The sequence below is a fragment of the Crocodylus porosus genome, unplaced genomic scaffold (genome assembly GCF_001723895.1).
Source record: "Crocodylus porosus isolate Cpor-Errol unplaced genomic scaffold, CroPor_comp1, whole genome shotgun sequence".
NCBI lineage: Eukaryota > Metazoa > Chordata > Crocodylia > Crocodylidae > Crocodylus > Crocodylus porosus.
The window spans coordinates 34,270,853-34,293,503 of NW_017728910.1; the positions used below are offsets into that span (position 1 = coordinate 34,270,853).

Below are 22,651 nucleotides of genomic sequence, written 5' to 3' on the forward strand. Positions count from 1 at the left end.
CTAGTCCTACGGATGTCACAGAGGGAAGGTACATCTGGCCAGTATGTGAGCTTCACCCTGAGGTTCTTGAATGTTAGATGTCAGCAGCCTGGAGGATGAGGGCTGAGGCCCCCTACTGCCCCCCAGTAGGGTGGGTGAAATGGCCTGGTGATATGCCCTCTGTCCATGGTGGTGTTGGGTTCCCCTCTTAGGGACCCTTTGCTGCTCTGAAATCTTTCCTTTTGTATTCTTTCCCTCCTCTGATGACTCTTCATCTCTGGGCATTGTTGATTGGTTTCCCTGTGGTCATCATACTATCCTGTCAGCATATTCCTTTATTCCAACAAACTCATCACGTGCACGCATCTTAATTTGGTTATTTCCTGGTCTTCTAATTTGGTCTGTTCACTAAAACCAGAAATTTCAGGGACTCTGCAGTTGGGCACTGTGACCTGGTGCCAATGCTGCAGAGTCCATTATCTCTGTTTGGGTACACGGTTCATATTATGTAGCTTCAGGTAACAGTTTGGTACATGTCTTCAAATTCCCAGCCTGTGTGACTGATGGCTTCAGACACAGTGGGCCTTGAAGGAAACTTCAGCACAAATGGGCTTTTATAAATCAAACAGGTTTTTATAATTCACCCTTGCCATTCCCCTAGACCATAGTTCTAATGCAAAAGTATCTCCTGTAACCTAGTTGCGTTTCCCTCCTCATCCCCATCCCTCTATTTTTAGTCCCTCACTCAGGCGATCTGTATTTCCCTATCAGCTTTGTCATCTTTTTTTTGGATTCCCAATCCTAAACATTTACTAATAAAAGTCAATCTGTTCTACTTTACCTACAAACCAATTCCTAAAAGCAAACTTCTAAATATCATTTTCTAGACATTGCCCACCACTGGAGAATGCAGTGCTCCTGCCAGTCAGCTGATTGGTGGGATAGGGAGGCATTCTCTTGGGACAAGAACCCTCTTTGGCTGTCTGTGGCAGCCATTGCTTTTTAGCAGCTGTCAACTGCCCCTTGACAGTCTACCTTCTTTTCAGGAAGGGGAGAGGGCAAGCCGTCAATTAATGGGCTCCTCTCTAAGGGGGGGAGGGAGCCCACTAGTACACCCAGGCTGGAGAGCTTAATTAAAAGTTCTCCAGCTATGGAGCTGGAGGAACATCTGTACAGTTCAGCTCCCAGGCTATTTTTCTACTGGAAGAAATTTATTTTGGTAGAAATAGACATCTGCAAGCTGCCAATGGCAGAAAAGTGGCCTTGCATTCAGTCAATCACTAAACCCTTGTTTAGAAGGGTAATGCGTGTATGTGCCAATCTGGGGACATTTTTGTTCTGAGACAAACACAGGCACATCTTGTCCAGGACAAATGTAATGTTTGTTCCTAGCCTAGTAGGTTTAGTGTCCTATGTAAAGAAGCATGGCAAAGAAGGGACATTTTTTAAGGGAAAGGCTGCGTGGAGGTTTGGCAAAGCTAGTTGGGTAATTTTGAATATGTAGTTTTTTATAAAAACTGGGGATAACTTGTTGTAAAACATGTTCCCAGTTTGGGTGAAAGAAAAGGGGCATGGAAAGAGGACACACCTATTTCAGAAGAGAGGCTTGTTGCACATTATATCCTGTCTGAACCTGAAGGTTCTGATAGTGACTGTACATTCAGGTTCTGTCCTTTTCTGAGAGATACAGTAATAAGCTCAGCTGTTCATATTACCTATAAAGCATGCAAGATAAGTATATAGCTAAGAGTGTTTCTCTCAGCTGAGGTGGCACTAACGAATGCATCACTGATTGCCCAGCATTTAAAGAAGTAACATAATGTAGATATTGTTTGTTTGTGTCTAGCTGCACTAGCTGCACATAAGCACAAAAGATGCAATCAGTTTTATTATTCATTGATTCTGAAGCATAAAAGCAGCAGAATCTTAATGAAGAGCCTAGGGAGAGATGAGCTTATCGCACCACAGTCAATTACTTTTAAAGTTATCAGCTAAGGACGCTTCTGGGGTCAGTGTATCTATTTCATTTCTCTGACTGCAAAGATAAAAATGATTTATATGGGTTTTTCTGATATATATGTACGACTAGGGCCAGGGTCCTTAATACATTCAGTACCATATTAAACAATAGTAGTACAAAATAACAATTTGCCAAGATGTATGTACTTAGTTTAGTGACAAGAAAATAAGAAACTTCACTGTATACCCAAGCTGGTGGCCTGATTCCATTGCAAGCTTTTTCCATTCACCATAGTGCACCTGGAAATGGGCTGTTGGTAAGGATGATGATAATGTAAGCTGTCCCTCTGAGCATTAAAATATAGTATGCATGGAAGGAACCTACCCTCTAGTGGACAAAAAGGGAATTTCTTCCACTTTAGGATTTATGATATTATGTGGGTCTATTTTAGTCAAAAAATATCAGTTGCTTAATTTTTCAATACAGAACATTTCCTTCAAGGTAAAAATATCAATTAAATATCAATTACATAACTCTTCGACTGTGTTCAAAATGCCTATGACAAGACTAAATTTTATGCACATTTAAAAAAAATCTGCTAGATAATTGAAGTTTCTCTGGTTTATATATTGGGAAGGATCTCACTGTGTACAATTTGCAGTTTGTCAGAAAGTAACTAAACATAGAAAATAATATGCAAAATGGCAGTGGTTAAAGCTGACAAGATTCTTTGGGTAAATCTGATATCTTTTATTAGACCAACTAAATAGGTTAGTGGTTAAAGCTGCACTCTTAAAGGGGAGGATATATACACTGTAAAAGTCTTAAAGGGGAGGATATATAAAGGGGAGGATATATAAACTGTAAATAAGGACTAGCTTGACATTTGAGAGCATTGGCTAGATACATTTGACTATATCGTATATTTAGGGGATCCTTAATTGAGGGAAAATTTGCAGTCAAAGAATTCAGAATTGAACCTGCAGAGAGGTTCATTAAATATTGGGAGGGTTGAGAATATGGTTATCAACTCCTTCATAACTTATTTGTGAGCTGCTGCATGTTACACATGGAACTAAGGAGCTATAAGTGTACAAGCTACTAGGGCTGTGCAAATCTTCGGTCCCTGATTAGATTCAGCTGAGATTTGGCCCAATTCAGTGGCCGAATCTCCAAATCTGAACTGAATCAAGAGACTCTTAAATCTCTCTGAATTGAATTGGAACCCTCCAAATCTATCTGGAGAGATTTGGAAAGATTCAATGATTCAGACATAGATGCAGCTTTAAATGTTTTTCTACATATCTCAAAGTACCAGGTGGCTTGTGAATGCTGAGGTGGTAGGGTAAATGGAGCGTCCCACAGAAGTGCAGGGTGCTCCCCAGTGTGCTTGGCAGCAGACCTGGAAGTAAACCAGAAGCACTTCCGGTCCACTTCCGGGTCTGCCAGGGAGCACATTGGGGTGCCCCCACCCGCGACTCAGTGACTGGTGCCTTTTGGGTTTTGGGTGGCACCTGGGGTCCCCCTGTGGCTGATCACCAAGCCAGGAGGGTGTGTGGGGGCCTCCCCATGTGCTGAACTGTGGACCCCAAAGTAGACTGGAAGTACTTCTGGTCCACTTCTGGGTTTGCTGCTGAGCACATGGGGGGTTTCCCTGCTCTCCTGTGGGATGCTCCATCTGCCCCAGCACTGCAGTGGTCACGAGCTGCATTGGGTACCTTGAGGTATGTAGAAAAAACATTTAAAGCTGTGTCTATGGCTGAATGACTGATTCTCCGAATTAGCATTTAATCTTCAGATTTGGATTCAGCCAAATTGAATTGGGGACAGTGATCTGAATCAAGAATTACCGTCCCTGATTTAGGCCAAATCCGAATCAAATATGGTTTCACACACCCCTCTACAAACTACCTTCATCACTGATCTGCTTATGGGGACAAAAACTGCCTTTGTGGTGTTTCTGCTCTCCTCCCATGTAGATGAGCAAGGAAGGACAAAGACAGAATGAAGACATGGGCCAGTAAAGCTAAGGATCAGACTGATGCTAATAATTTCCTCCCTGCAACAAGGTCTCAACTTGGTGTTCATTTGGAGAAGCACAGCTGCTCCCTATCTCTTGTCCAGGACTTGTGGCAGAGCCACAATCAAGCCTTTACCATTAATATTAGCAGCCTTTCATGAAGTATAGGTTGTGGTTAATTGTATGTGACAGAAAGCTTGTCCATTCAATGCCTTGACTTAATTTGAAGAAAAGAATTTAAATGGTACACGAGGCACACGGTGTTACAGAAAATGAATTCTTTATCTCTTTCAAGGAGATGAAAATATCTTCTATTTAATTTAGTCTTCAACATTAAAAAACACAGATAGATAAAATGTCTTACTATAAAACAGAATTTTCTTTAAGGCATTCCACACTTTGCCTGTAAAAATAGTAAGAGAATAGGTTTGGTAGTTGGTCATGAAGAATTGTGAAACTCAGAGTATAATGTCTTTACACACAAATCAGAATAAGAATTGTGTATGTAGATGCAAAGGAAAATATACTGTAGTGGTAAAGGAGGAAACAGTGTCAATGTTATATAATCAGAGACTTACTCATCATAAAGTAGCTATAGAGCTGTAAAAGTTACGTCTCCTACAGTATTATAACACTTTTCTTATTATTTATTAATACGGAAATATATTTCTTTGATCAGATGTACTACATTTCAAGTACTAATATAATTATACGATACACTAGAGTGCTAGACCATAAAGAAAGCATCATGTTCAAGTGGACTCAGTAATTTCTGATTTCTCATTCTGTTGTGCAATTGATTCACTAAATGGCCATTAGTAAGATGCCTAACCACCTAACCTTTCCAAGCTTCTACTTCTCTATCTGTATAATCAGACTATAATGCTTTACCTACCTCCTGGGAGTACTGTGAAAACTGAGTATATTAATGTTTGGACAGAGTTAATTGTATGATAAAATGTTATACTGGTTAGGTTTACAAGATTATCATCACTCTAAGCCAGTTAAGTTCTCATAATGGAAAGTTAATCATGAAAAGTGGTAGACACTTAAGTGTCATATTGTTTCACTGCTACAATTGGAACACATCTTGTTCAGATTATCTGTTATAATCTGCTATAATTTTGGTCATTTGTTTTTGTGTTCATGGAAATGTTGTAATTCACCCTTTTCAAAATGTCTGGGGGAATATTTCTTGTAGGGTGTCAGATGCTCTATAGTCGTTTCTCATTTTTAGCTGTGTAGCAGATATTCTGATGCATTAAAGAAAATCTGTCTGCACAGCATCTTTCAGTTAGTGACCATCTACCCAGAATCCAGGATGACCACATTTTATCTTTTCCTGGAAAGCATTTCATAGCTTGTTTTATTTCCTATCCATGTGCTTTAGGTTACCATGGCCTCTACTGCGAAGAGGAATATAATGAATGCCTTTCTGCACCCTGCCAGAATGGTGCCACCTGCAGAGATCTTGTCAATAGCTATGAATGTGTATGTCTTGCTGAATATGAAGGTAAAATCCTTTTTTTGCCTCTCATAATGTAAGTATTGCCTACCTCATATACTTTATAAACAGTGTTCTGTAATGAATAGGGATACATGGCCAAATTAAGTTTTAATATCTCCCTATATACAGCAAAAAAATAAATTTTAAGTAGGCCCTGATCCCCAACAGTTACTCAGGTGAGTAATTCTTATTTACATTAGTAGACACACTAGAGTCAGTAGGATTACTCATTTGGACAAAATTTACCTATGTAAGTTTTACTGATTGAGGTCAACAATTTTGAGAGATACTAGGTCAGAGGTGTCAAACACTGCCTGCAGGCTAAATCCAGCTGGTGGAGCTATTTGATTCAGCCTGTGAGTTGCTAGACACACCCCATATGCCTATAGGTGGCAATTTAGGACTTTGCTGGTGGGTGCTTGCAGATATAAAAAAAACCCTGGTGCTGTATTTTAAATTTGGGGCATTCTTGCACCAAGCCATGTGCAGGCTCAGAAAAAGAAGCATGTTACTTCAGTCTGGCTCTGGTGTCTGTAAAGAACAGGTGCTTTAGTGGGGCTTTTTTGGCACTTTCAACTAATAGCTGATTGAATCACCTTTAGTTAAAAGCACCAAAAAGTCCCACTGAAGTGCCTGATCTTTATAGAAGCTGCAGAGTTTTTCCATGCTGCTTCTTTCGGTAAAGCTCAGGGGGTTTGGGGTTCTTTTTAGCATCTGCAAGCACCAAAATGGCCATGGCTCATGGGTGTTGAGCACCCAGTAATTCTTTTTCGTGGATGCTTGAACACTGGATCACCCACAGAGTCTCACCTATGCATGCAACAACCCCTGGCCTGTGCACTGCATGTGGGTATATGGGCTGAATTTAGGCATCACAGGGGGTATGTCCAGACTCGCGTAACATGTAACCTGTGCCCTGGACTCTCTGTACTATGTGCAGTGACAGGTTCAGCCCATGTGCTGCCCACAGTGTGCATCTATGCTGGCCCTGGGGCCATGTGCACAGTGAGCCACAGGTCCAGCACATACTGGACATAGCTATGCTGCACATAGCACAGGGGATTGGCATAGGGCACACACTCCATGCAGTGCCCTCTTGACCCCAGAATGAGGGCATAAGGGTCAGTTAGTGGGGTGTCCCATGAAGCATATACCCTTGCTAGCCCCATGCTGCTTGCAGCACGTATGGCTGGTCCAGCTTCACATACTGCATGCAATATGAACTGGGCACAGGGCTCACTATGCACACAGCCCGCAGGGCTGGCACAGGGCACATGCTTCCTGTAGCACGTGGGCTAGACCCAGCACTGCAGATGGCACAGATAGTTCAGGGTGCAGGCTGCATGCAGTGCCCTGGACCGACCCCTTGTGCTACTGCAGCACTGGGTCCAGCTTGTGCATTGTGTTTGAATGCATGATGCCCGCTGGCCATGGGGGCTGGTGCATGCTGCATGTGGGCCAGACCTGGTGCTGCAGTTGTTTCAGAGGGGTCAGGCCTGGTCTAGCCAGCAGACCAGCTCAGGAATGCTCATCCAGCCTGTGGGTCATATGAGTTTGACACCCCTGTACTAGATTTTAGATTTTTCTTAGATTTTTCTTTAAAGAGATGATACTAAAGAGGTTTTTGGTTATAGTTTGAATTGGTTTAGTTACTTGGAGTGATGGAGGACATTGGAGAGCTCTACAGATCCCTGTTGATTTTTTTCCAGTGTAATGAGTTAAAAGCAGAATTACAAAAGATCACATTGGAACACATTAACAATATTTTTCAATGTGGAAATAATAAACAAGGAAGCAGTTTTCTGGATGTTTAATTGCAACTTGTAAAATTCAGAAATAACAACTCAGTGAATGCCCTTCCATGTTGACTAGGACTGACACCATACACACTTCAACAGATTTTGATTTCATATAACATTTCCTAGTCATTTTATAAAATAAAGGAAGAAAATCACAAGTTAAGATTTTGTCCATCCAGAATATGTCATCCCAGGGTATATTTATTTCATTCCACTAGGAAGAGTAAAACATTTAGGGTTTCTATCAACATGCATTTTCTTGCTCTGTTGTGTGTACCATTGTGGGGATTATGCCCCAGCCCTTTTTTCCATCTCTCTTGCTATTATTTTGATTTTCATCCATGACACCACCTTTCTGGAATTGGAGTTGAGTATCAAATGGACGATGAGCTTTTCAAGCTGTGGTGACTTCACAGCAAAACAAAAGTTACCAAGAGTGGCATCACCAACCTTCAGTACACTGATGACTGTTATCCTTGCACACACAGACTGATTTGCAGGCTGCCTTTGATCTTTTCTCTGTGACTGTCACAGCCTTAAACTCTCCCTTAACATTGGGAAGAACAAGATTCTCCACCAGCTTGCCCCAGCACAAGCTTCCCTCCTCCCGCCGACAATTACCATTGGTGGTGAAGCCCTGGAAAACATTGAGCATTTCCCGTACCTTGGCAGTCACCTCTCCCAGTCAGTCCCGGTAAGACCCAGTAAGTCTTGATGTAGAAATCAAACATAGGATTCACTGTGCCAGCATATTCTTTGGAAACCTACTTCGCCATGTTTTTGCTGACTGAGATCCAGAGATGGAAATTAAGAACCTGGTCTACAATGCAGTGGTTATCCCCATGATCCTTTATGGGTGTGAGACATGGGTGACATATCAAAGCCATCTTAAGTGCCTGGAATGGTTCCAACAGCATTGCCTCAGGAAGATCCTTCACATTAGATGGGAAAACCATTGCACCAATGCCAGCATCCATTCTGCAGCTAACATAACCAGGATTGAAGCAAAGATCATGAAACATCAACTCCACTGGGCTGGTCACTGTGTGCAGATGGCTGATGCTTGTCTCCTGAAGCAAGTACTCTTTTCTCAATTTAGTCATGGTGAGAGGACCTGTGGAGGACAGAGGAAGCACTACAAGGACACCCTGAAAGCATATCTTTAGAAGGGTGGTAACAACCCTACAAATTGGGAAGTGCTGGCTGGTAACAGGTCTCAATGGCACTGCACCATACATCAAGCTACAGCCCACTTCAGAGACAACTGTCTTGCATAGAAATGGCAGAGGAGGAAGGAAAGTGCACAACATCCTGGCCAACCATTGTGCTTGCCTCCCCCCACCCCATGCTCCCTGGCAGCATTTTTCATATCTGTGGGAAAACTTGCAGAGCACAGTTGGACTCCTAAGCCACCTTAAAATTCACCAGTAATCCCATCTGGTAGACATCATCCTTGTATCAAGGGATAGCCAATGTGATGTGTACCAATACTCTCTATGGCTTTGTTTGTTTTAAAGGCTGAGATGCAGTTTTGTTTTTGCACTGCTTTTTGAGTCATACTGTGATAAAATTCTGAAATTAATTTATAAAAAATTACACAGAGCAGTGGTATTTTAGTAACGTGATTCCTTATTTCTGTTGACTGAAACTTAGTTGGCTGCTGCTTGTGACTGAGTTTCTATTTCACACTGGTGTGTGTTCTCTTTGCCAGTGTGTCAAGAATTCATCATTTTAGAGGTTTAAAGTAGGAGACAGACCTGTAGCTTTTTACCAACAGCAGAAACAGGAGTGTTTTCTCATATATTGGTTGCGATTTCATGTTGTTAACTCAACCTGAATATTTAACAAAAAGTAGTGGTTAAGCTGTGTTTAACCTCTGAGATTCCAGGAAGTTAATTTTGCTTCAGCTTTTTATATGGGATGCAGTCCTGTAAACACCCTTTACTAGACATTGTGTTTTCTACTGCAGGTTGATTCTGAGAGTGGAATAGATCCTGGCTCTCTGTTGTTTTGTGTGTTAGCTATTCATCTAAACCAGGATGGCCTCCTTGGGCCAGATCTGGACCATTGCAGGACTCCTCATGGCCCAGATCCAGACCCACCTCTGGTGATGGGGCAAGTGGCGGTGGTGTTAACTCCAGTGCTGTGTTGGCTGAGGGAATCATAGGGGTTAATACCACATCTGCTCACCTTGCTGCTGAATTCCTGGCCCCTCCAGGAGCTCCATTGGCTGTATTTTTGACACACCTCATCTATACCACTACATAGAGGGTATAAAATGTTATACTAGGGCCGTGTAAAAAGGCACTGTTCCATTTTGACTTGAGTTTCGAGGTTTTGATGGAACAGTGTTTCGTTTAGAATGTCATTTTGATTCAAAACTGCTGTTCTGTTCCATTCCGTTTCGTCTGTTTCAATGCTGTTTTGACATTTTGCTTATATGCTATAATGGGGAAGCTCGAAACAGCCTCTCTCATCCGGCAAGCAGATGGGGGCCCACAACCCTGGGAGGGCTGTGGGGGCTGTGCCAGTCCTCCTGAGGCTTCAGCCCCCTAATCTGCCTGTCAGATGAGGGAGGGAAGCTGGGTGCTGCTGCCTGGGACTGGGGAGTTGGGGAAGGGAACTCAGTTCAGCTAGGCTGAGTTCTTTTCCCCAGCCCAATCGTAGCACTGGGGAGGGGAACTCAGCTCAACTGGGCTGAGTTGCCTTCCCCAGTGCAATTGTAGGGCTGGGGAGGGGAACTGAGTGGTTGGGCTAAGTTCTCTCCCAGCCTGATCACAGCACTGGGGAGGGGAACTGAGTGATAGGGATCAGTTCCCTTTCCCTGTGCTGTGATTGGCTACCCACAGCCTGGCTGTGGGAGGCAGGGAGTGCCAGGGTTGTGCTCCTGGTTGAGCCACATGGGACTGTGGAGTCACTGGAAGCACAGCCCTGGTTCTTCCCTATCTCCCACATGTTGTTTGTTTTGAAACTTGAAACATTTCAAAACTTTTGAAACATTTTGATTAGCCTCCTTTTGTTTTGAGGCTGTTTTGAAGCCCTTTGTTTTGATTTGATTTCGCTGTTTTGAACTTGAAATGAGTCAAAACGGTGTTGAATCAAAACAGCCGGCGAAATTTTGCACAGCCTTAATTATTACCCTGTTTTGATAGCATTTAATGTCCTCTTTACATTGATATGTGTAACTGAATTAAGTGCAGAACACCATAAAATCATGGTAATTGATTTTAATAGGACTTGAAAGTAAAGCTTTTCATAAGCCTTTATAGATTTTTCATTGAAAGCATTGGTTTTCATGACAACTAAGTCATCTTAATTGTATTATTGGTGGGTGGGTAATGTTGTTCTTGACATTTTTTTTAGGTTGTATTTCTGTTAACCTCCATTTTACATTAATCCTCTGTAATAACTATAGTATTACGATCTGAAAACTCATGCACATACACCTGCACAAAACAAACACAACCCCTATTTTTCTCCTTAGATAAATATTTTTATGGGAGGAAACTCAATTACAAATAGAATAACTTAGGGCTTGATCTAGAAAAGAATTCATGTAACCTGTGGCCACCTGGAATTCAATGGATTTAGCCTTTTGTCAACTTACTCCAAAGCCTATGTTGCCACTTTTGGGCAGGGGGCTGGGCCTGATGATCTCGTGAGGTCCCTTCCAGTCCTAATATCTATGAAATCTATGAAATATATATCTAAGGAGACACTGCACTATCTTGGCTGCAGTTGTTCAGCAAATACAGAAACCTTTTTGAAAATATGGAAGTCTGTTTAAAAGAGAGATCTAAAGTATGTAATGTGATAATGCCTTTTTCACTGATAGTTAACATTATAGTGGGTGCTCAAATCAGACAGCCAACAGAAAATGAATTAAATAATTTTGGCAAGTACTTTGACATAAGGCCTGCTCTTAGAATAGGCCAAAAGAAACTATACATTGTAACACAAGACAAGGAATATGCTTACCATAAATACGTTGAATGATAAATTACGCAAACAAATGATCAACTGGTAAAATGCTCTCTACAACTTTGTCATTTAGGCTTTTTCAGGATATAATTATCTCTTCTTATTTTCAGAAGCCAAAGCATATGCTAGTTGTTTTATAGACATATTAATAAAATAGGTCCAAGAATTTACCACTGAAAGACAAATACTGACAAGCGGTAGGGGGCCAGATGTAAGAACAAATGTGGTAAAGCAATATGTCGTGTTTCCTTCAGTTTTGTATTTTGAACATCTTATGCTCCTTTCCCTCAAGGCTCCTTCCTATGTTTTTCTACTAACCTTCGCGCATTCACTTATGCGTAATTCCAATCCTTTTACTACTTAATCCCTCACCTGTACAATATGGCTAATAACCATTTGTTATCTGTAATGTCTGTCCATTAGTTAACTTGCCCTCTCTACAAGTTACGTAGATTTTCCCCAATATGTTCATGAAACAGCATGCAACACCACACCATCTGACCAGGGGATTCAGAGGAAGATGTACTACCGGAAACTATTAAAGTTTATTCTTGTAAATTTAGTAGTTTTCAAGTTGATGGTATCTCTTAAAGCATGTGATCAATCATTTCATGGCAGTAAAGCACACTATCCAAAAAGGTCTGTGAGTACATAGATCATAAATTCAGGCATTGAAATAAAGGATTTAAATTTTATAATGTAAATTTTCAATCAATGTGGGATTTTGTGCATACATATCTATATGGCTGCATGGAATCTCTCTGAAAAAAATACAAAATGTTTTCTCAAATATTTTGTTACAGTTGATCATAATATACATGGACTGAATCATGAAAATGAACAACATTTTTCAAGAGATCGAAGATCACCATTTAGTTCTTACATAGAACAATCAGTCATTGCCTAAGGTTACCTTGAGCAAGTCTATATCATTATAATGTGGGACAAGTACCTTGTAAACTCTTAGGAGCATACGTAACATCACAAAGGAAAGCAGTCTTGCTTAATAAATTGTTGCAAAATCTGTTAAGAAGGGGAAACGTTCATTCTAAGTTAAATTCATTCCTGAGCAGGCAGCCCCCATACAACTGCAGCATACTAGATGCCCCACTTCCATTTTGGGGCTTACTTGAGATTTCAGACATGCATAGGTCTAGATGGACACTTACAGATGAATTTCATTCCTGTGACTAGGTCATTAATTATGTACAGATGAAGTTCCTTCATTCTTTTCTCAGTCAGATTTGCATATTATATTGTGTGTATGTGTATATTGTGTGTATGTGTATTTCAGTCCCTGATTAGGAAATTCATTTTTGGTTTTCTCATTTTCTGTGGAATGTGGGCTCAGAAAAAATACTGATATGTTAACTAGTGTCATCAAGATTCTTTCTTCATCTCCATGTAGGAATCCCCTGTACTTTTATATCCTGTGCTAGATAAGGTTCATGCAGTCTGCTGCAAAAATGAAATTAATTAATTCATACAGTTCAAGGTTAGAGATAGGAGACAGAGGCATGGGTCTGGCCAGTGCAGTAACGAGAGCCATTGCTAGGAGTGTACGGTCCCAGAACATATCAGCCCATGAGGGGCTGGGAGGTGGCTAGCAGGGGTTGGGAGGGGAGGTTGCTGAATGGCTGAAGCGGGGGGTGGGGTGGGAGGCGTGGTCAGTGGCCAGAGTGGGGAAGGGGGAGGTGTGGTGAGCATCTGGAGCATGGAGCCAGCGTTATGTGGCAGCCACAGTGCAGCTGGAGGTATGTGGCAGCCCCAGTGGGGCCTGTACAGTACTGTATGTGGGGCCCCCACAAAGTGCGGAGCCTGGGGCAGTCGCCCCGATTCACACCCCCTTCTCCCCCCCCCTCCCCCCCAGGGATGGCCCTGGCAGCAACATCTATTTTAATATATGTTTGGATAGACTTGATTCCTGTTGTTAATGGATTGATAAACCATATTGCTTCAGAGTTCCCAGGAAAAGGAGACAGGAGGCTTACTAATAAACGCATACATTTTTTTTTCATGTTAACTGGAAGCCAGCCTGAAATTAATGACCATTTTTTCCATTGAAGAACATTACAAAACTTATCAAATTGTATTTTGCTATATTACTGGATATTTACAGAAACTCCATGTCTACCAGGGTCTGCAAACAGAAAGGGCATGTGAAGGTAGCACCACTTAGACACCCCAGCTAGGTCTACACGCACTAGCTCTGAAACTAGAGGCAATGTAGCTATGTTAGCATAGCACTGCACCTGCACTAATTAGCATTGCTAAGAACTAAGTGTTATAAGACTGAGTGCAGCTCCATGCTTATAGGGCTGATCTATCTTACATTATAGAGGTACAGCATGCAGAGTTAGCTTAGGTATCTCTGCATGCCACTGCTGTGTTCTATGTAGACTGTAGTACACAAGCTAGCTGGGCTGGGGTATCATTGTACAGCCCTGTATTTTGCCATGTAGACAAAAGCAAACTAGGCCCCTGATTGAAGAGCAGACTTAACCTTTCTTCGGTAATAAAGATATAAGTCTTATCTTGCATTGGATTTAGAAAGGCCTAACTTGATTAATTTCACTGACTTATCTGTGATTTATCTGACTGTCAAAGAGAATGGCTATCAAGCTTTGATGATACTAATCATTGTCCTTGCTTCATATGATAAAGACTTCCCACAAACTGATTTTTTACTGATCAGAAATATATGTAATGTTAACAACACTCATTATTATTTCTTCTTAGGAAGGCACTGTGAACTATACAAAGATCCCTGTGTTAATATTAGCTGTCATAATGGTGGCACATGTAACAGTGAAGGTCTAAATGGTACATGCATTTGTGCACCTGGATTTACTGGTAAGTAATTCTTAAATTACATGTGGTATTATTGTTAGTAACTGTGTCGAAAAGAATGCAAATGTCAGATATATGCCATCTGATGCTGTGCATCTGCATATTTCTTTCATATGACTTACGAGGTATTTTAAAACAGGCACTTCTACAGGGAAGAAATTATAAACCAGCAATATCCCATTTTGGAATTCTGGGAAATATAATGTGAAATTAAAATTATAATGACATATTAATTGTGAATTACTATACCTAAAGGTAGCTGTAAATCAAAGCACTAAATATTAGCTGTAACCTCTAAATCCAGATATTATAGCTTAAATCTACATTTAATATAATAGTTTACTGGTTTCATTTACTAGTCCAAATACCTTGGTTTTTAGGGAAAGCTATTTTATCCTTTTTGGGCTATATACTTTCTGCTTTTCTTTGGGATATTTTGACACGGCTCACTCTTCCAGGTTTTATTTGCTACTTTTGGATGGAAGAGTTCCAGTATTCAGAGATAGGCTGGTCACAGTAATACGTGCTCAAGAGGGCTAATGTAAGCTGAGCAAAAGAAGATTTGATTTTGACCTGAAGCTCAGACAGAGCTTTGGCTTGGAGAATACTGAGCAATCTTGCCTTTGCCTGACAAAGCATTCAAGTATGTGCATAATTTCAAGCATGTGTATAATTTCAATGAAATCCTTGGGATAATCACATACTCAAGAAAAAAACAGTACTTAAGTGCTCAAATGCTTTGAGGCCTAGAGTGCTTTGTATTTGCAAAACTGAGCCTACACCGAGAAATAAAGAAAGAATAATGGAGATCCATTTTCTACATAATTTGTATAGTCTCAGAAGGGTAAGAGCATTGTCAAAAAGAGCTACCATATTTTCCTGCATACAACACAACCCCAAATAAAGCATGTACCTTCTTTTTGGAAGGTAAAATGTAGAAAAAAGATTTTTTCTAGTTATGGATGACTGTGTGGCATAGAGTAAGTGTTCCTGAGCACATAGAGCAGGGGTAGGCAACCCTCAGCGCAGGTGTTAGAGCCTGGCATGCAAAGCCATTTTCTTGGCACATGTGCCTCAGAGCAGATGGCAGGGAAGGAGTTGGGACTGTGCTGCCACAACAAGGACTGGCCCCTCGTGGCTCTCCTGTAGGGCTGTGCAAAGCTTTGGATCATAATTTGGATTCGGAGATGATTCAGATGGTTCAGAGGCTGAATCTACAAATCTGAATTGAATTGTAGGAAGCTTTAGGCTTTCTGAATCAATTCAGAGCTTCCAAATCGATTTGGAAAGGATTTGGCCTGCTAGCCCTTGGTGAATCCATGATGTCTTCCAGCTGTCAAGGAGATAGGTGCAGGGGCTTCTGGGTTCTGTGATCCTGCTTCTCTAGCTGCTGACAGGTAAAACTCGTGACAAACCGTGTCTGTCTTGGGGATCTGGTGTGGGGTAGGGGTTGAAGCTACTGCAGGCCTGGCTGCTAAGCTACTGTGTTACCAATCAATCATGATTCACTCAGGGACCAGCTCAATACACAGTAGCTAGCAAATGTAATGAGTTAACGAGCAAGAATTAACACCTATAAAACCACAGACTAAGGAGAGGAAATAATACAGAGCCGAACTGTTTCTGCTCCAACACAGACACAGGCAGTTGCACAAGCACCCATGTCATGAGTTTTGCCTGTCAGCAGCTAGGAGTGCAGGGCCCCAGAACCCCTGCACCTATCTCCTTGACAGCTGGCAGACTTAGTGGCCTCAGCAGGGGCTAGCAGGCCTGCCGCTTTCACCCTGCTGTGTCTTAACACACACAGTGTCACCCGTGTCACAAGTTCGGCTTGTCCCCAGCTTGAGGTACAGTTTCCCCCAAACCCATGCACCTATCTCCTTGAAACTTGGCAGACTTTGTGGCCTCACCAGGGGCTAGGATCCTTGAAGTTTTCACCCCATTGCACCTTAACACACACAGGGTCATCTATGTCACGGGTTTTGCCTGTCAGCAGCTTGAGGCACATTTTCCCCAAAACCCCTGCACCTATCATCTTGAAACTTGGCAGGTTTTGTGGCCCCAGAAGGGGCTACTATCCCTGCAGTTTTGACCCCACTGTGGCTTAACACTTACATGTGACATGAGTTTTGCTTTCAAGAATTTGGGGTGCAGTTACTCCCACACTCCTGTAACTATCTCCTTGAAACTTGGCAGGCTTCATGCACTCAGCAGAGGCTACCATCTCTGAAAGTGTCATCCAAATTGGACAAAAAACAACAAAGTTATAGATATCTCATTGATTCCCCATTATACACTGTGGCTGAATCTCCAAATTGGCTCTGAAGCTTCAGAGACAATTCAGCCGAATGGAAGCAGGAAACCAATTTGGAGCTCCAAATCAAATTGCTGGCATCCAAATCAGCCAAATCTGAACCCAAATTGAATAGTTCCTTATTCATGCAGGCATACTCCCCTGCCACCCAGCCCTGGCACATCAATATCTTACAAATCGAGGTTGCGGGTGTTTTTGGCACTCTACCCAAAAACATTGCTGACCCCTGACATACTGTCCAGGAAGTGTGGCATCCCAGGAGATAGTCTAGATACAACAGGACTTTCCTGGTGTTGGCTGCCTCATACAGACTCCTGGGATGTCACACTTCCTGAATACTCTATTTCTAGGAGGCTTTACTCTGTCACACAAGGTTAGGCCCCAGACCCTTTCATGGGAAGTAGCAAGATGATTAGTTCTTTAAGTCATTCTTTACATATGTTCCTATAAATAAAATGTTATTTCCACATCACAAGCCTCATCAAGACTACAAGCAGCTCACTTGCTGTTTCAGGCACAAGCTACAGGGCTCAGCCAATAGTTATGTCTGTGAGAGAGTTAACACAAGACTTCCTCCTTCGTCTTGCTGAAACAAACAGAAGTGGCAGCCATCTTGACAGCCACATCACAGTGTCTCAAAGCATGTTTCTTTTTATAGTGAAGAAGTTGACTTCCCCACTTAAAAAAAAATACCCCAGTTTGCAAGGTCGGGGTTCTGATTTTTGGTGGAAAAGCTGTCTGTTGTTTGTGATAAAATATGGCAGTTTGAAGCTTTGAGTAACTACTAGAAGGTCCTAATTACTAATGACATAAGCACAATTGCAAGAGTTAGAAAATTAATTTGGGGCTTTTCTATTATCACAATGGTAGAGTTTTGATCATTTGACATTGATCTATATGAACCTCTCAGGTTCTTTGCAGCATAACTCTATTTCTGTCAAGTGATACATTCCAAATTAATGCCAGTGTACCCAAGAGATACAGTGGGTTAATGCTTGTAAACACTGCTGTACATAACTCTTTTTATGGTTTATCTTACCTTGTGGCTGTTTACTTGTAAGTAAAAGCATAAAAAAGGCCTATATCATGATAGGTACATCTTTGAGATACGTTATATTAAAGAAAGAGGGAAGGAGGAAATTCATGAAATCATATGCAATAAGGCAGTTGAAAACTATGGTAGAGGTGATGTAAAAACATGATGGATCCATCCTTCAAAACATCCTTGTTATAGGCACCTGAATAGTATCCTTTTGAAATCTTCCATTAAACATTTTAAGATGTATATATTTGAAACTTTTCAGGGAAAAGTTTAGTAGTAATAGAGTTCAGAGTTTAGCTATTGTAGTGAAATGTTATAAAAACTCAACACTCATAAAATGTGCTGACAATAAAATGCTGTCATATGCCATATAATATTTTATCCCAGACTTCCCCGATTTCTTTATTATTGATTTTTTCCTGCTTATGTTAAAAAACTGCAAAACCAAAGTCTTTTGGGCCTTGTTCTTCCCTCAAGAGTTTTATGTAATTTAATTGACTTTGGCAGAGTTATACTTTTGAGTAAGTGGAAGAGCACCTGGCTCTTGGTTCAGTCTTTCTCAGTAGTGCATATGATTATAAGGTGTGTGGTATTTGGAGCTACACCAGGGAAATAGCTGTATAGGCTATAGCAAGTGCTTGCACTGAATGGTTTCTTACACTTAGTGTTTGCTATCTTCTATGCCAAACCTAAATAATTAACACTTTTTGACATAATTTTTCAGACCGAGAGAGTACCTAGCATTTTGAAAGCACTTTATCCACTGGTGCATGTTCTAGCATCCCATTTCAACAGGATACACATACCTAGTTGTATATATTAGGAGTTAATAATACTGTATATTGTGATTCCTAACTTTGTTTCTCCTGCCAAAGCTGTATCAGATTTAAAAATTGGTTGTTTCCTTGTACATTTTCAGAGATGATGTTCTGGCTTAAAATCAATTACATGTATATTGTCTTTGCAGTCTAATGACATTTGGGCACACATTACTAAATACGTGTTGATACCAAACAGGGATATTAAATAGTAGTGATACCAAACAGGGATATAAAATAGTAGGTATCAGATTTTGAAATCACATATTGTTAATCCTTTGGATGTGTTTTAATGAATGACTCTATTTGCAAAGGCCAGTTTTACTCAATGTACTCAACAGGTCTACAGGCCTATATTATAGCATTGTAGACTGAGAAATAGGACTTTCAAGACTTCAGAGTGGAGACTAATCAGGGAGGAAAGAAGGAAGAAGGTGCTGTGCTATTCAAGCCTTTAAAACATAGACCCAGCAGCAACCACTGTTATTTGTGTAATCTGACCTTGGTGGCATCCTCCTCATGCATTACTTAGTTATAATATTCCAGAAGCTTCCTGGTGGAAGAGGCTTTAAAATGGAGGCTTCAAGTAGAAGAGCACCCTATGCTTTCACCATCTTGTTGCACGGTGGAAGAGAGCCAAATGTGATGGTTTAGGGCAGTTATTCTCAACCAGAGTGTTGCAAGATTATTGACCAGTGAGCCAGGGGATACTGTGCAATGTTAGCACTATTAGTTTTCCAAATGACTACACATGATTCACAAAATAAACACAGAGAGCACATCCAGACGAACATACATGTGTGGTATGAGGTGCTGGAGATGCATCTGCAGTGCCTCAAATTGCACATGCCACAAATGCTAATGCTAATTTGCAGCATGGCAGGTTTTTTTGACACCAGGAAATCCCAGGGTCAAAAAAACCTGCACCTGAAAAAAGTGCGGTGGTGCACTTGGTGGCAGCATACGCCACCTGAAACCAAAGCCTGGCCAGCCAGAGCCATACCTGGCTGCTGGCCAGGCTCTGCATGTTGGAGTACTGCCACTGGAGCCCTGGGAAGCCCCAAGGACCCCAGGTAAGTCTGTTGGTACCAGCTAAGGTGGTGGCCCCAACCTCCCCTACCCCACTTGGGGCAAGTTGCCGCATGCCAGAGTGAGCATGCACGAGTGCTATTTGTCCCCAGGGTAACACATCCATGCTCATCTGGACATGCCTAGAGGTTTCAGATGGAATCTACACTGTCAAAAACATTCTGGTCTGTTTTAGTCTGTGTTTTTTGCAACAGAATAATTACTCTATTATTTTTCCAGTCAAAAACTGAGTGAAAGCTAAGAACTGCATTTACTGAGGGGTGCCTTGAATTTACCAAGGTGTGCTTTGAATCAAAAACAAACATTTGAGAACCACAGGCTTAGGGGGATGATTCTTGACTTAGATTTAAGAAATTCTGGGTTCGAAGCCTGGATGTGTCCCTTTATTTTTAAGGTTGGTTAAGCACTGGAACAGATTACCTAGAGCAGTGGCTGTCAACCAGGGGTATGCGTAACCTGAGGGGTACTTGAAAGACTTGTAGGTGGGGGGTACACAGAACTCTGCATGTGTGCCTGCATGCAGCCATGGTGCAGCATGCAGGTGGCCAGAAGCACAGCCCATGTGGTTTTATTACTGGAAGGTCTTGCCTGACTAACCTCATCTCCTTCTATGATCAGGTGACACGTTTCCTGGACAAGGGAGATGAGGTTGGTGTTATTTATCTGGATTTCAAGAAGGCCTTTGACTTGATCTCCCATGATGTTCTCATGACCAAGCTGGGGAACTGTGGCCTCGAGCATCTCATGGGGAACTGGCTCCAGGGTCAGACCCAAAGTGTACTACAAGTTTCCCTCAATTTATGCTGTACATGCATTCCTGGAGAACGGCGCAAAAATTGAATTCACATAAAGTGAACCCACTTTACAATGCAACAAATAGGAATAGGTTCCCATGGCAGTGAGGGAGGAAGGGAGGGAGAGAGGCTGGGACTAGGGAAGGGGCGGAGGAAGGGGCGCCACTTCTGGGGCTTCACAAGACAGCAAAGCAGAGGGAACAGAGTGGCACTCACCCAAGCCCCAGCTGCAGTGGCCCAAGGAACAGTTGGCACAAGCTGCTTGCAGCCACTGGGCTGCACTGTGCTTTGCCTGTCCCCACTCACCTCTGTTCCTGGGCTGCACCATGCCCTGGTGCAGGCAGTTCATGTCGACTGCTTTCAGGGCCTCTACAGCAAGGGCTGGAGTGAGTTCTGCACCCTGCACCACCCAGGGCTCTGCTTGTCCACACTCTCCCCAGCCCATACTGGAGCGGCCCTGGGAGCAGTTGACACCAGCTGCCTGCACCATGCCATGGCATAGCCCAGGAGCTGTGGTGAGCCCAGGTTTGGGGGGACAGGCAGAGCATGGTGCAGCCCAGCAGCTGCATGCAGCTGGTACTGGCTACTCCCAGGGCTGCTGCTGGCGGGGCTGGTGTGAGGGGGGCCACGATCCTTTCCCCTCCCCCCACAGACATACCTGCTTTGGGGGGGGGCATCTATGCTGATTGCATAAGAGCAAATTTACCTTGTATATAATGAATTATGGGACTAAATATGCTCATCGCATAAGAACGAATTCGCATATAAAGAACCTGCATAAATCAAGGGAAACCTGTAGTTGATGGGAACAAATCAATGTGGTGCAAGGTTACCAGTGGAGTCCCCCAGGGCTCAGTGCTTGGGCTGGTACTCTTCAATAACTTCACTGATGATCTAGATTTGGGCATCAGATGTGGACTGGCAAAGTTCGTAGACGACACTAAATGATGGGGGAAGGCGGTCACACTACAGGACAGGCTGGGGATACAGGCTGACCTGGATACACTTACAGAGTGGGTGGACCAAAACCTGATGGCATTCAATGTAGAGAAGTGCAGGGTACTACACCTTGGGAGAAAAAAACAGCATCATACTTATAGGCTCAGCAGTACAAGACTTGAGGGTCTTGATTGACCACGATGAACATGAGCCACCAATGCGATGCCATGGCCAGCAAACCAAACCAAACTCTGGCATGCATTCAGTGATGCCTCTCAAGCAAAACCAGAAATGTTAACCTCCCACTTTACTTGGCCTTAATGAGGCTGCAGTTGGAGTACTGCATCCAGTTTTGGGTCCCCCACTTCAGGAGGGATGTGGATAAGCTTGAAAAAGTCCAAAGGAGAGCTACCCATATGATCAAAGGTCAAGAGAGCAATCCTTATGAGGAAAGCCTGAAGGACATGGGACTCTTCAGCCCAGTGAAGAGAAGGCTCGGGGGGACATGGTGGCTGCCTATAAGTATATAGGGGGTGTGCATCAGGATCTGGGAGAACAGTTGTTTGCCAGGACTCCCCAAGGTATAACTAGGCCTAAAAGCCACAAACTTCTAGAAGGCCAATTCAGACTCAATATAAGGAAAACTTCTTTCCAGTCTGAGTGTCCGAGGTCTGGAACAGACACCCCCCCCCCCCCCCCGAGGTGGTACAAGCACCTACTCTGGATATATTCAAAAGGCATTTGGATGTTTATCTTGCTGGGATCATTTGATCCCTGCAGACTTCCTGCCTCTGGCAGGGGGGCTGGACTCAATGATCTCATGAGGACCCTTCCAGCCTCTAATATCTGTGAAATCTATGAAATGTGGAGAGCAGCTGGGTCTGGCTGATAAGTTTGTTGCGGGGGGAGGGAGTGGGGCTGGGGCTGCCGAGCCAGAGCATGGTGCGGCATTATATGTACTGCACTTGCTGCTGCACACCACTGTACACACCACATGCCACCGCTGCATGCACACCAGGAGGGCATGTGGGGGGGGTGTGCCCCCGGATCTGAGGTGGGGTGGGACAGGGGCTGCACTGGGCTCTTCCTGCTGGGGGCTGGTCCAGGTTGTGCTCCAGGCAGGTGGTGGTGGTCCTGGGAGGGGGACTACAGGAGGGGCTGCAGCCACCCCAGTATCTGCCGTAGCCCCTGCCCCCAATCCCCCTTCCTAGCACAGCAAAGCACAACACCCCTTCAGGGAACAGCCCAGCACTATCCTGGCCCCAGCCCACAGCAGCCCATAGCCCGGCATGACCATGTGCAGATCTGAGGGCACATGACCCCACTCGTGGCCTCCTAGGGTGCGTGCAGCAGTCAGAGCCGGCACCCCCCAGATAAGCTGCTTGCTTCACCCCAGCTGGGCGCCCCAGCCCCATTCCCTCCCTCACCATGGGGGCCTACAGGATTTCATAGACATCATAGATTTCATAGACATCAGGGCTGGAAGGGACTTCAGGAGATCATCGAGTCCAGCCCCCTGCCCAAAGGGCAGGAAGTCAGCTGGGGTCATAGGATCCCAG

General features: G+C 43.0%; 1 protein-coding gene across 1 annotated transcript in view; it reads left to right on the forward strand.

Moving 5' to 3' along the window:
- The window catches only part of DNER (delta/notch like EGF repeat containing), a 242,759-nt gene that overhangs the window by 184,936 nt on the left and 35,172 nt on the right, over positions 1-22,651 (forward strand). Inside the window, exons 9-10 of the mRNA XM_019532557.1 lie at positions 5,350-5,472; positions 13,986-14,099. Of these exons, the coding sequence (XP_019388102.1) occupies positions 5,350-5,472; positions 13,986-14,099 (237 nt within the window). The remainder of the gene's footprint in view (positions 1-5,349; positions 5,473-13,985; positions 14,100-22,651) is intronic.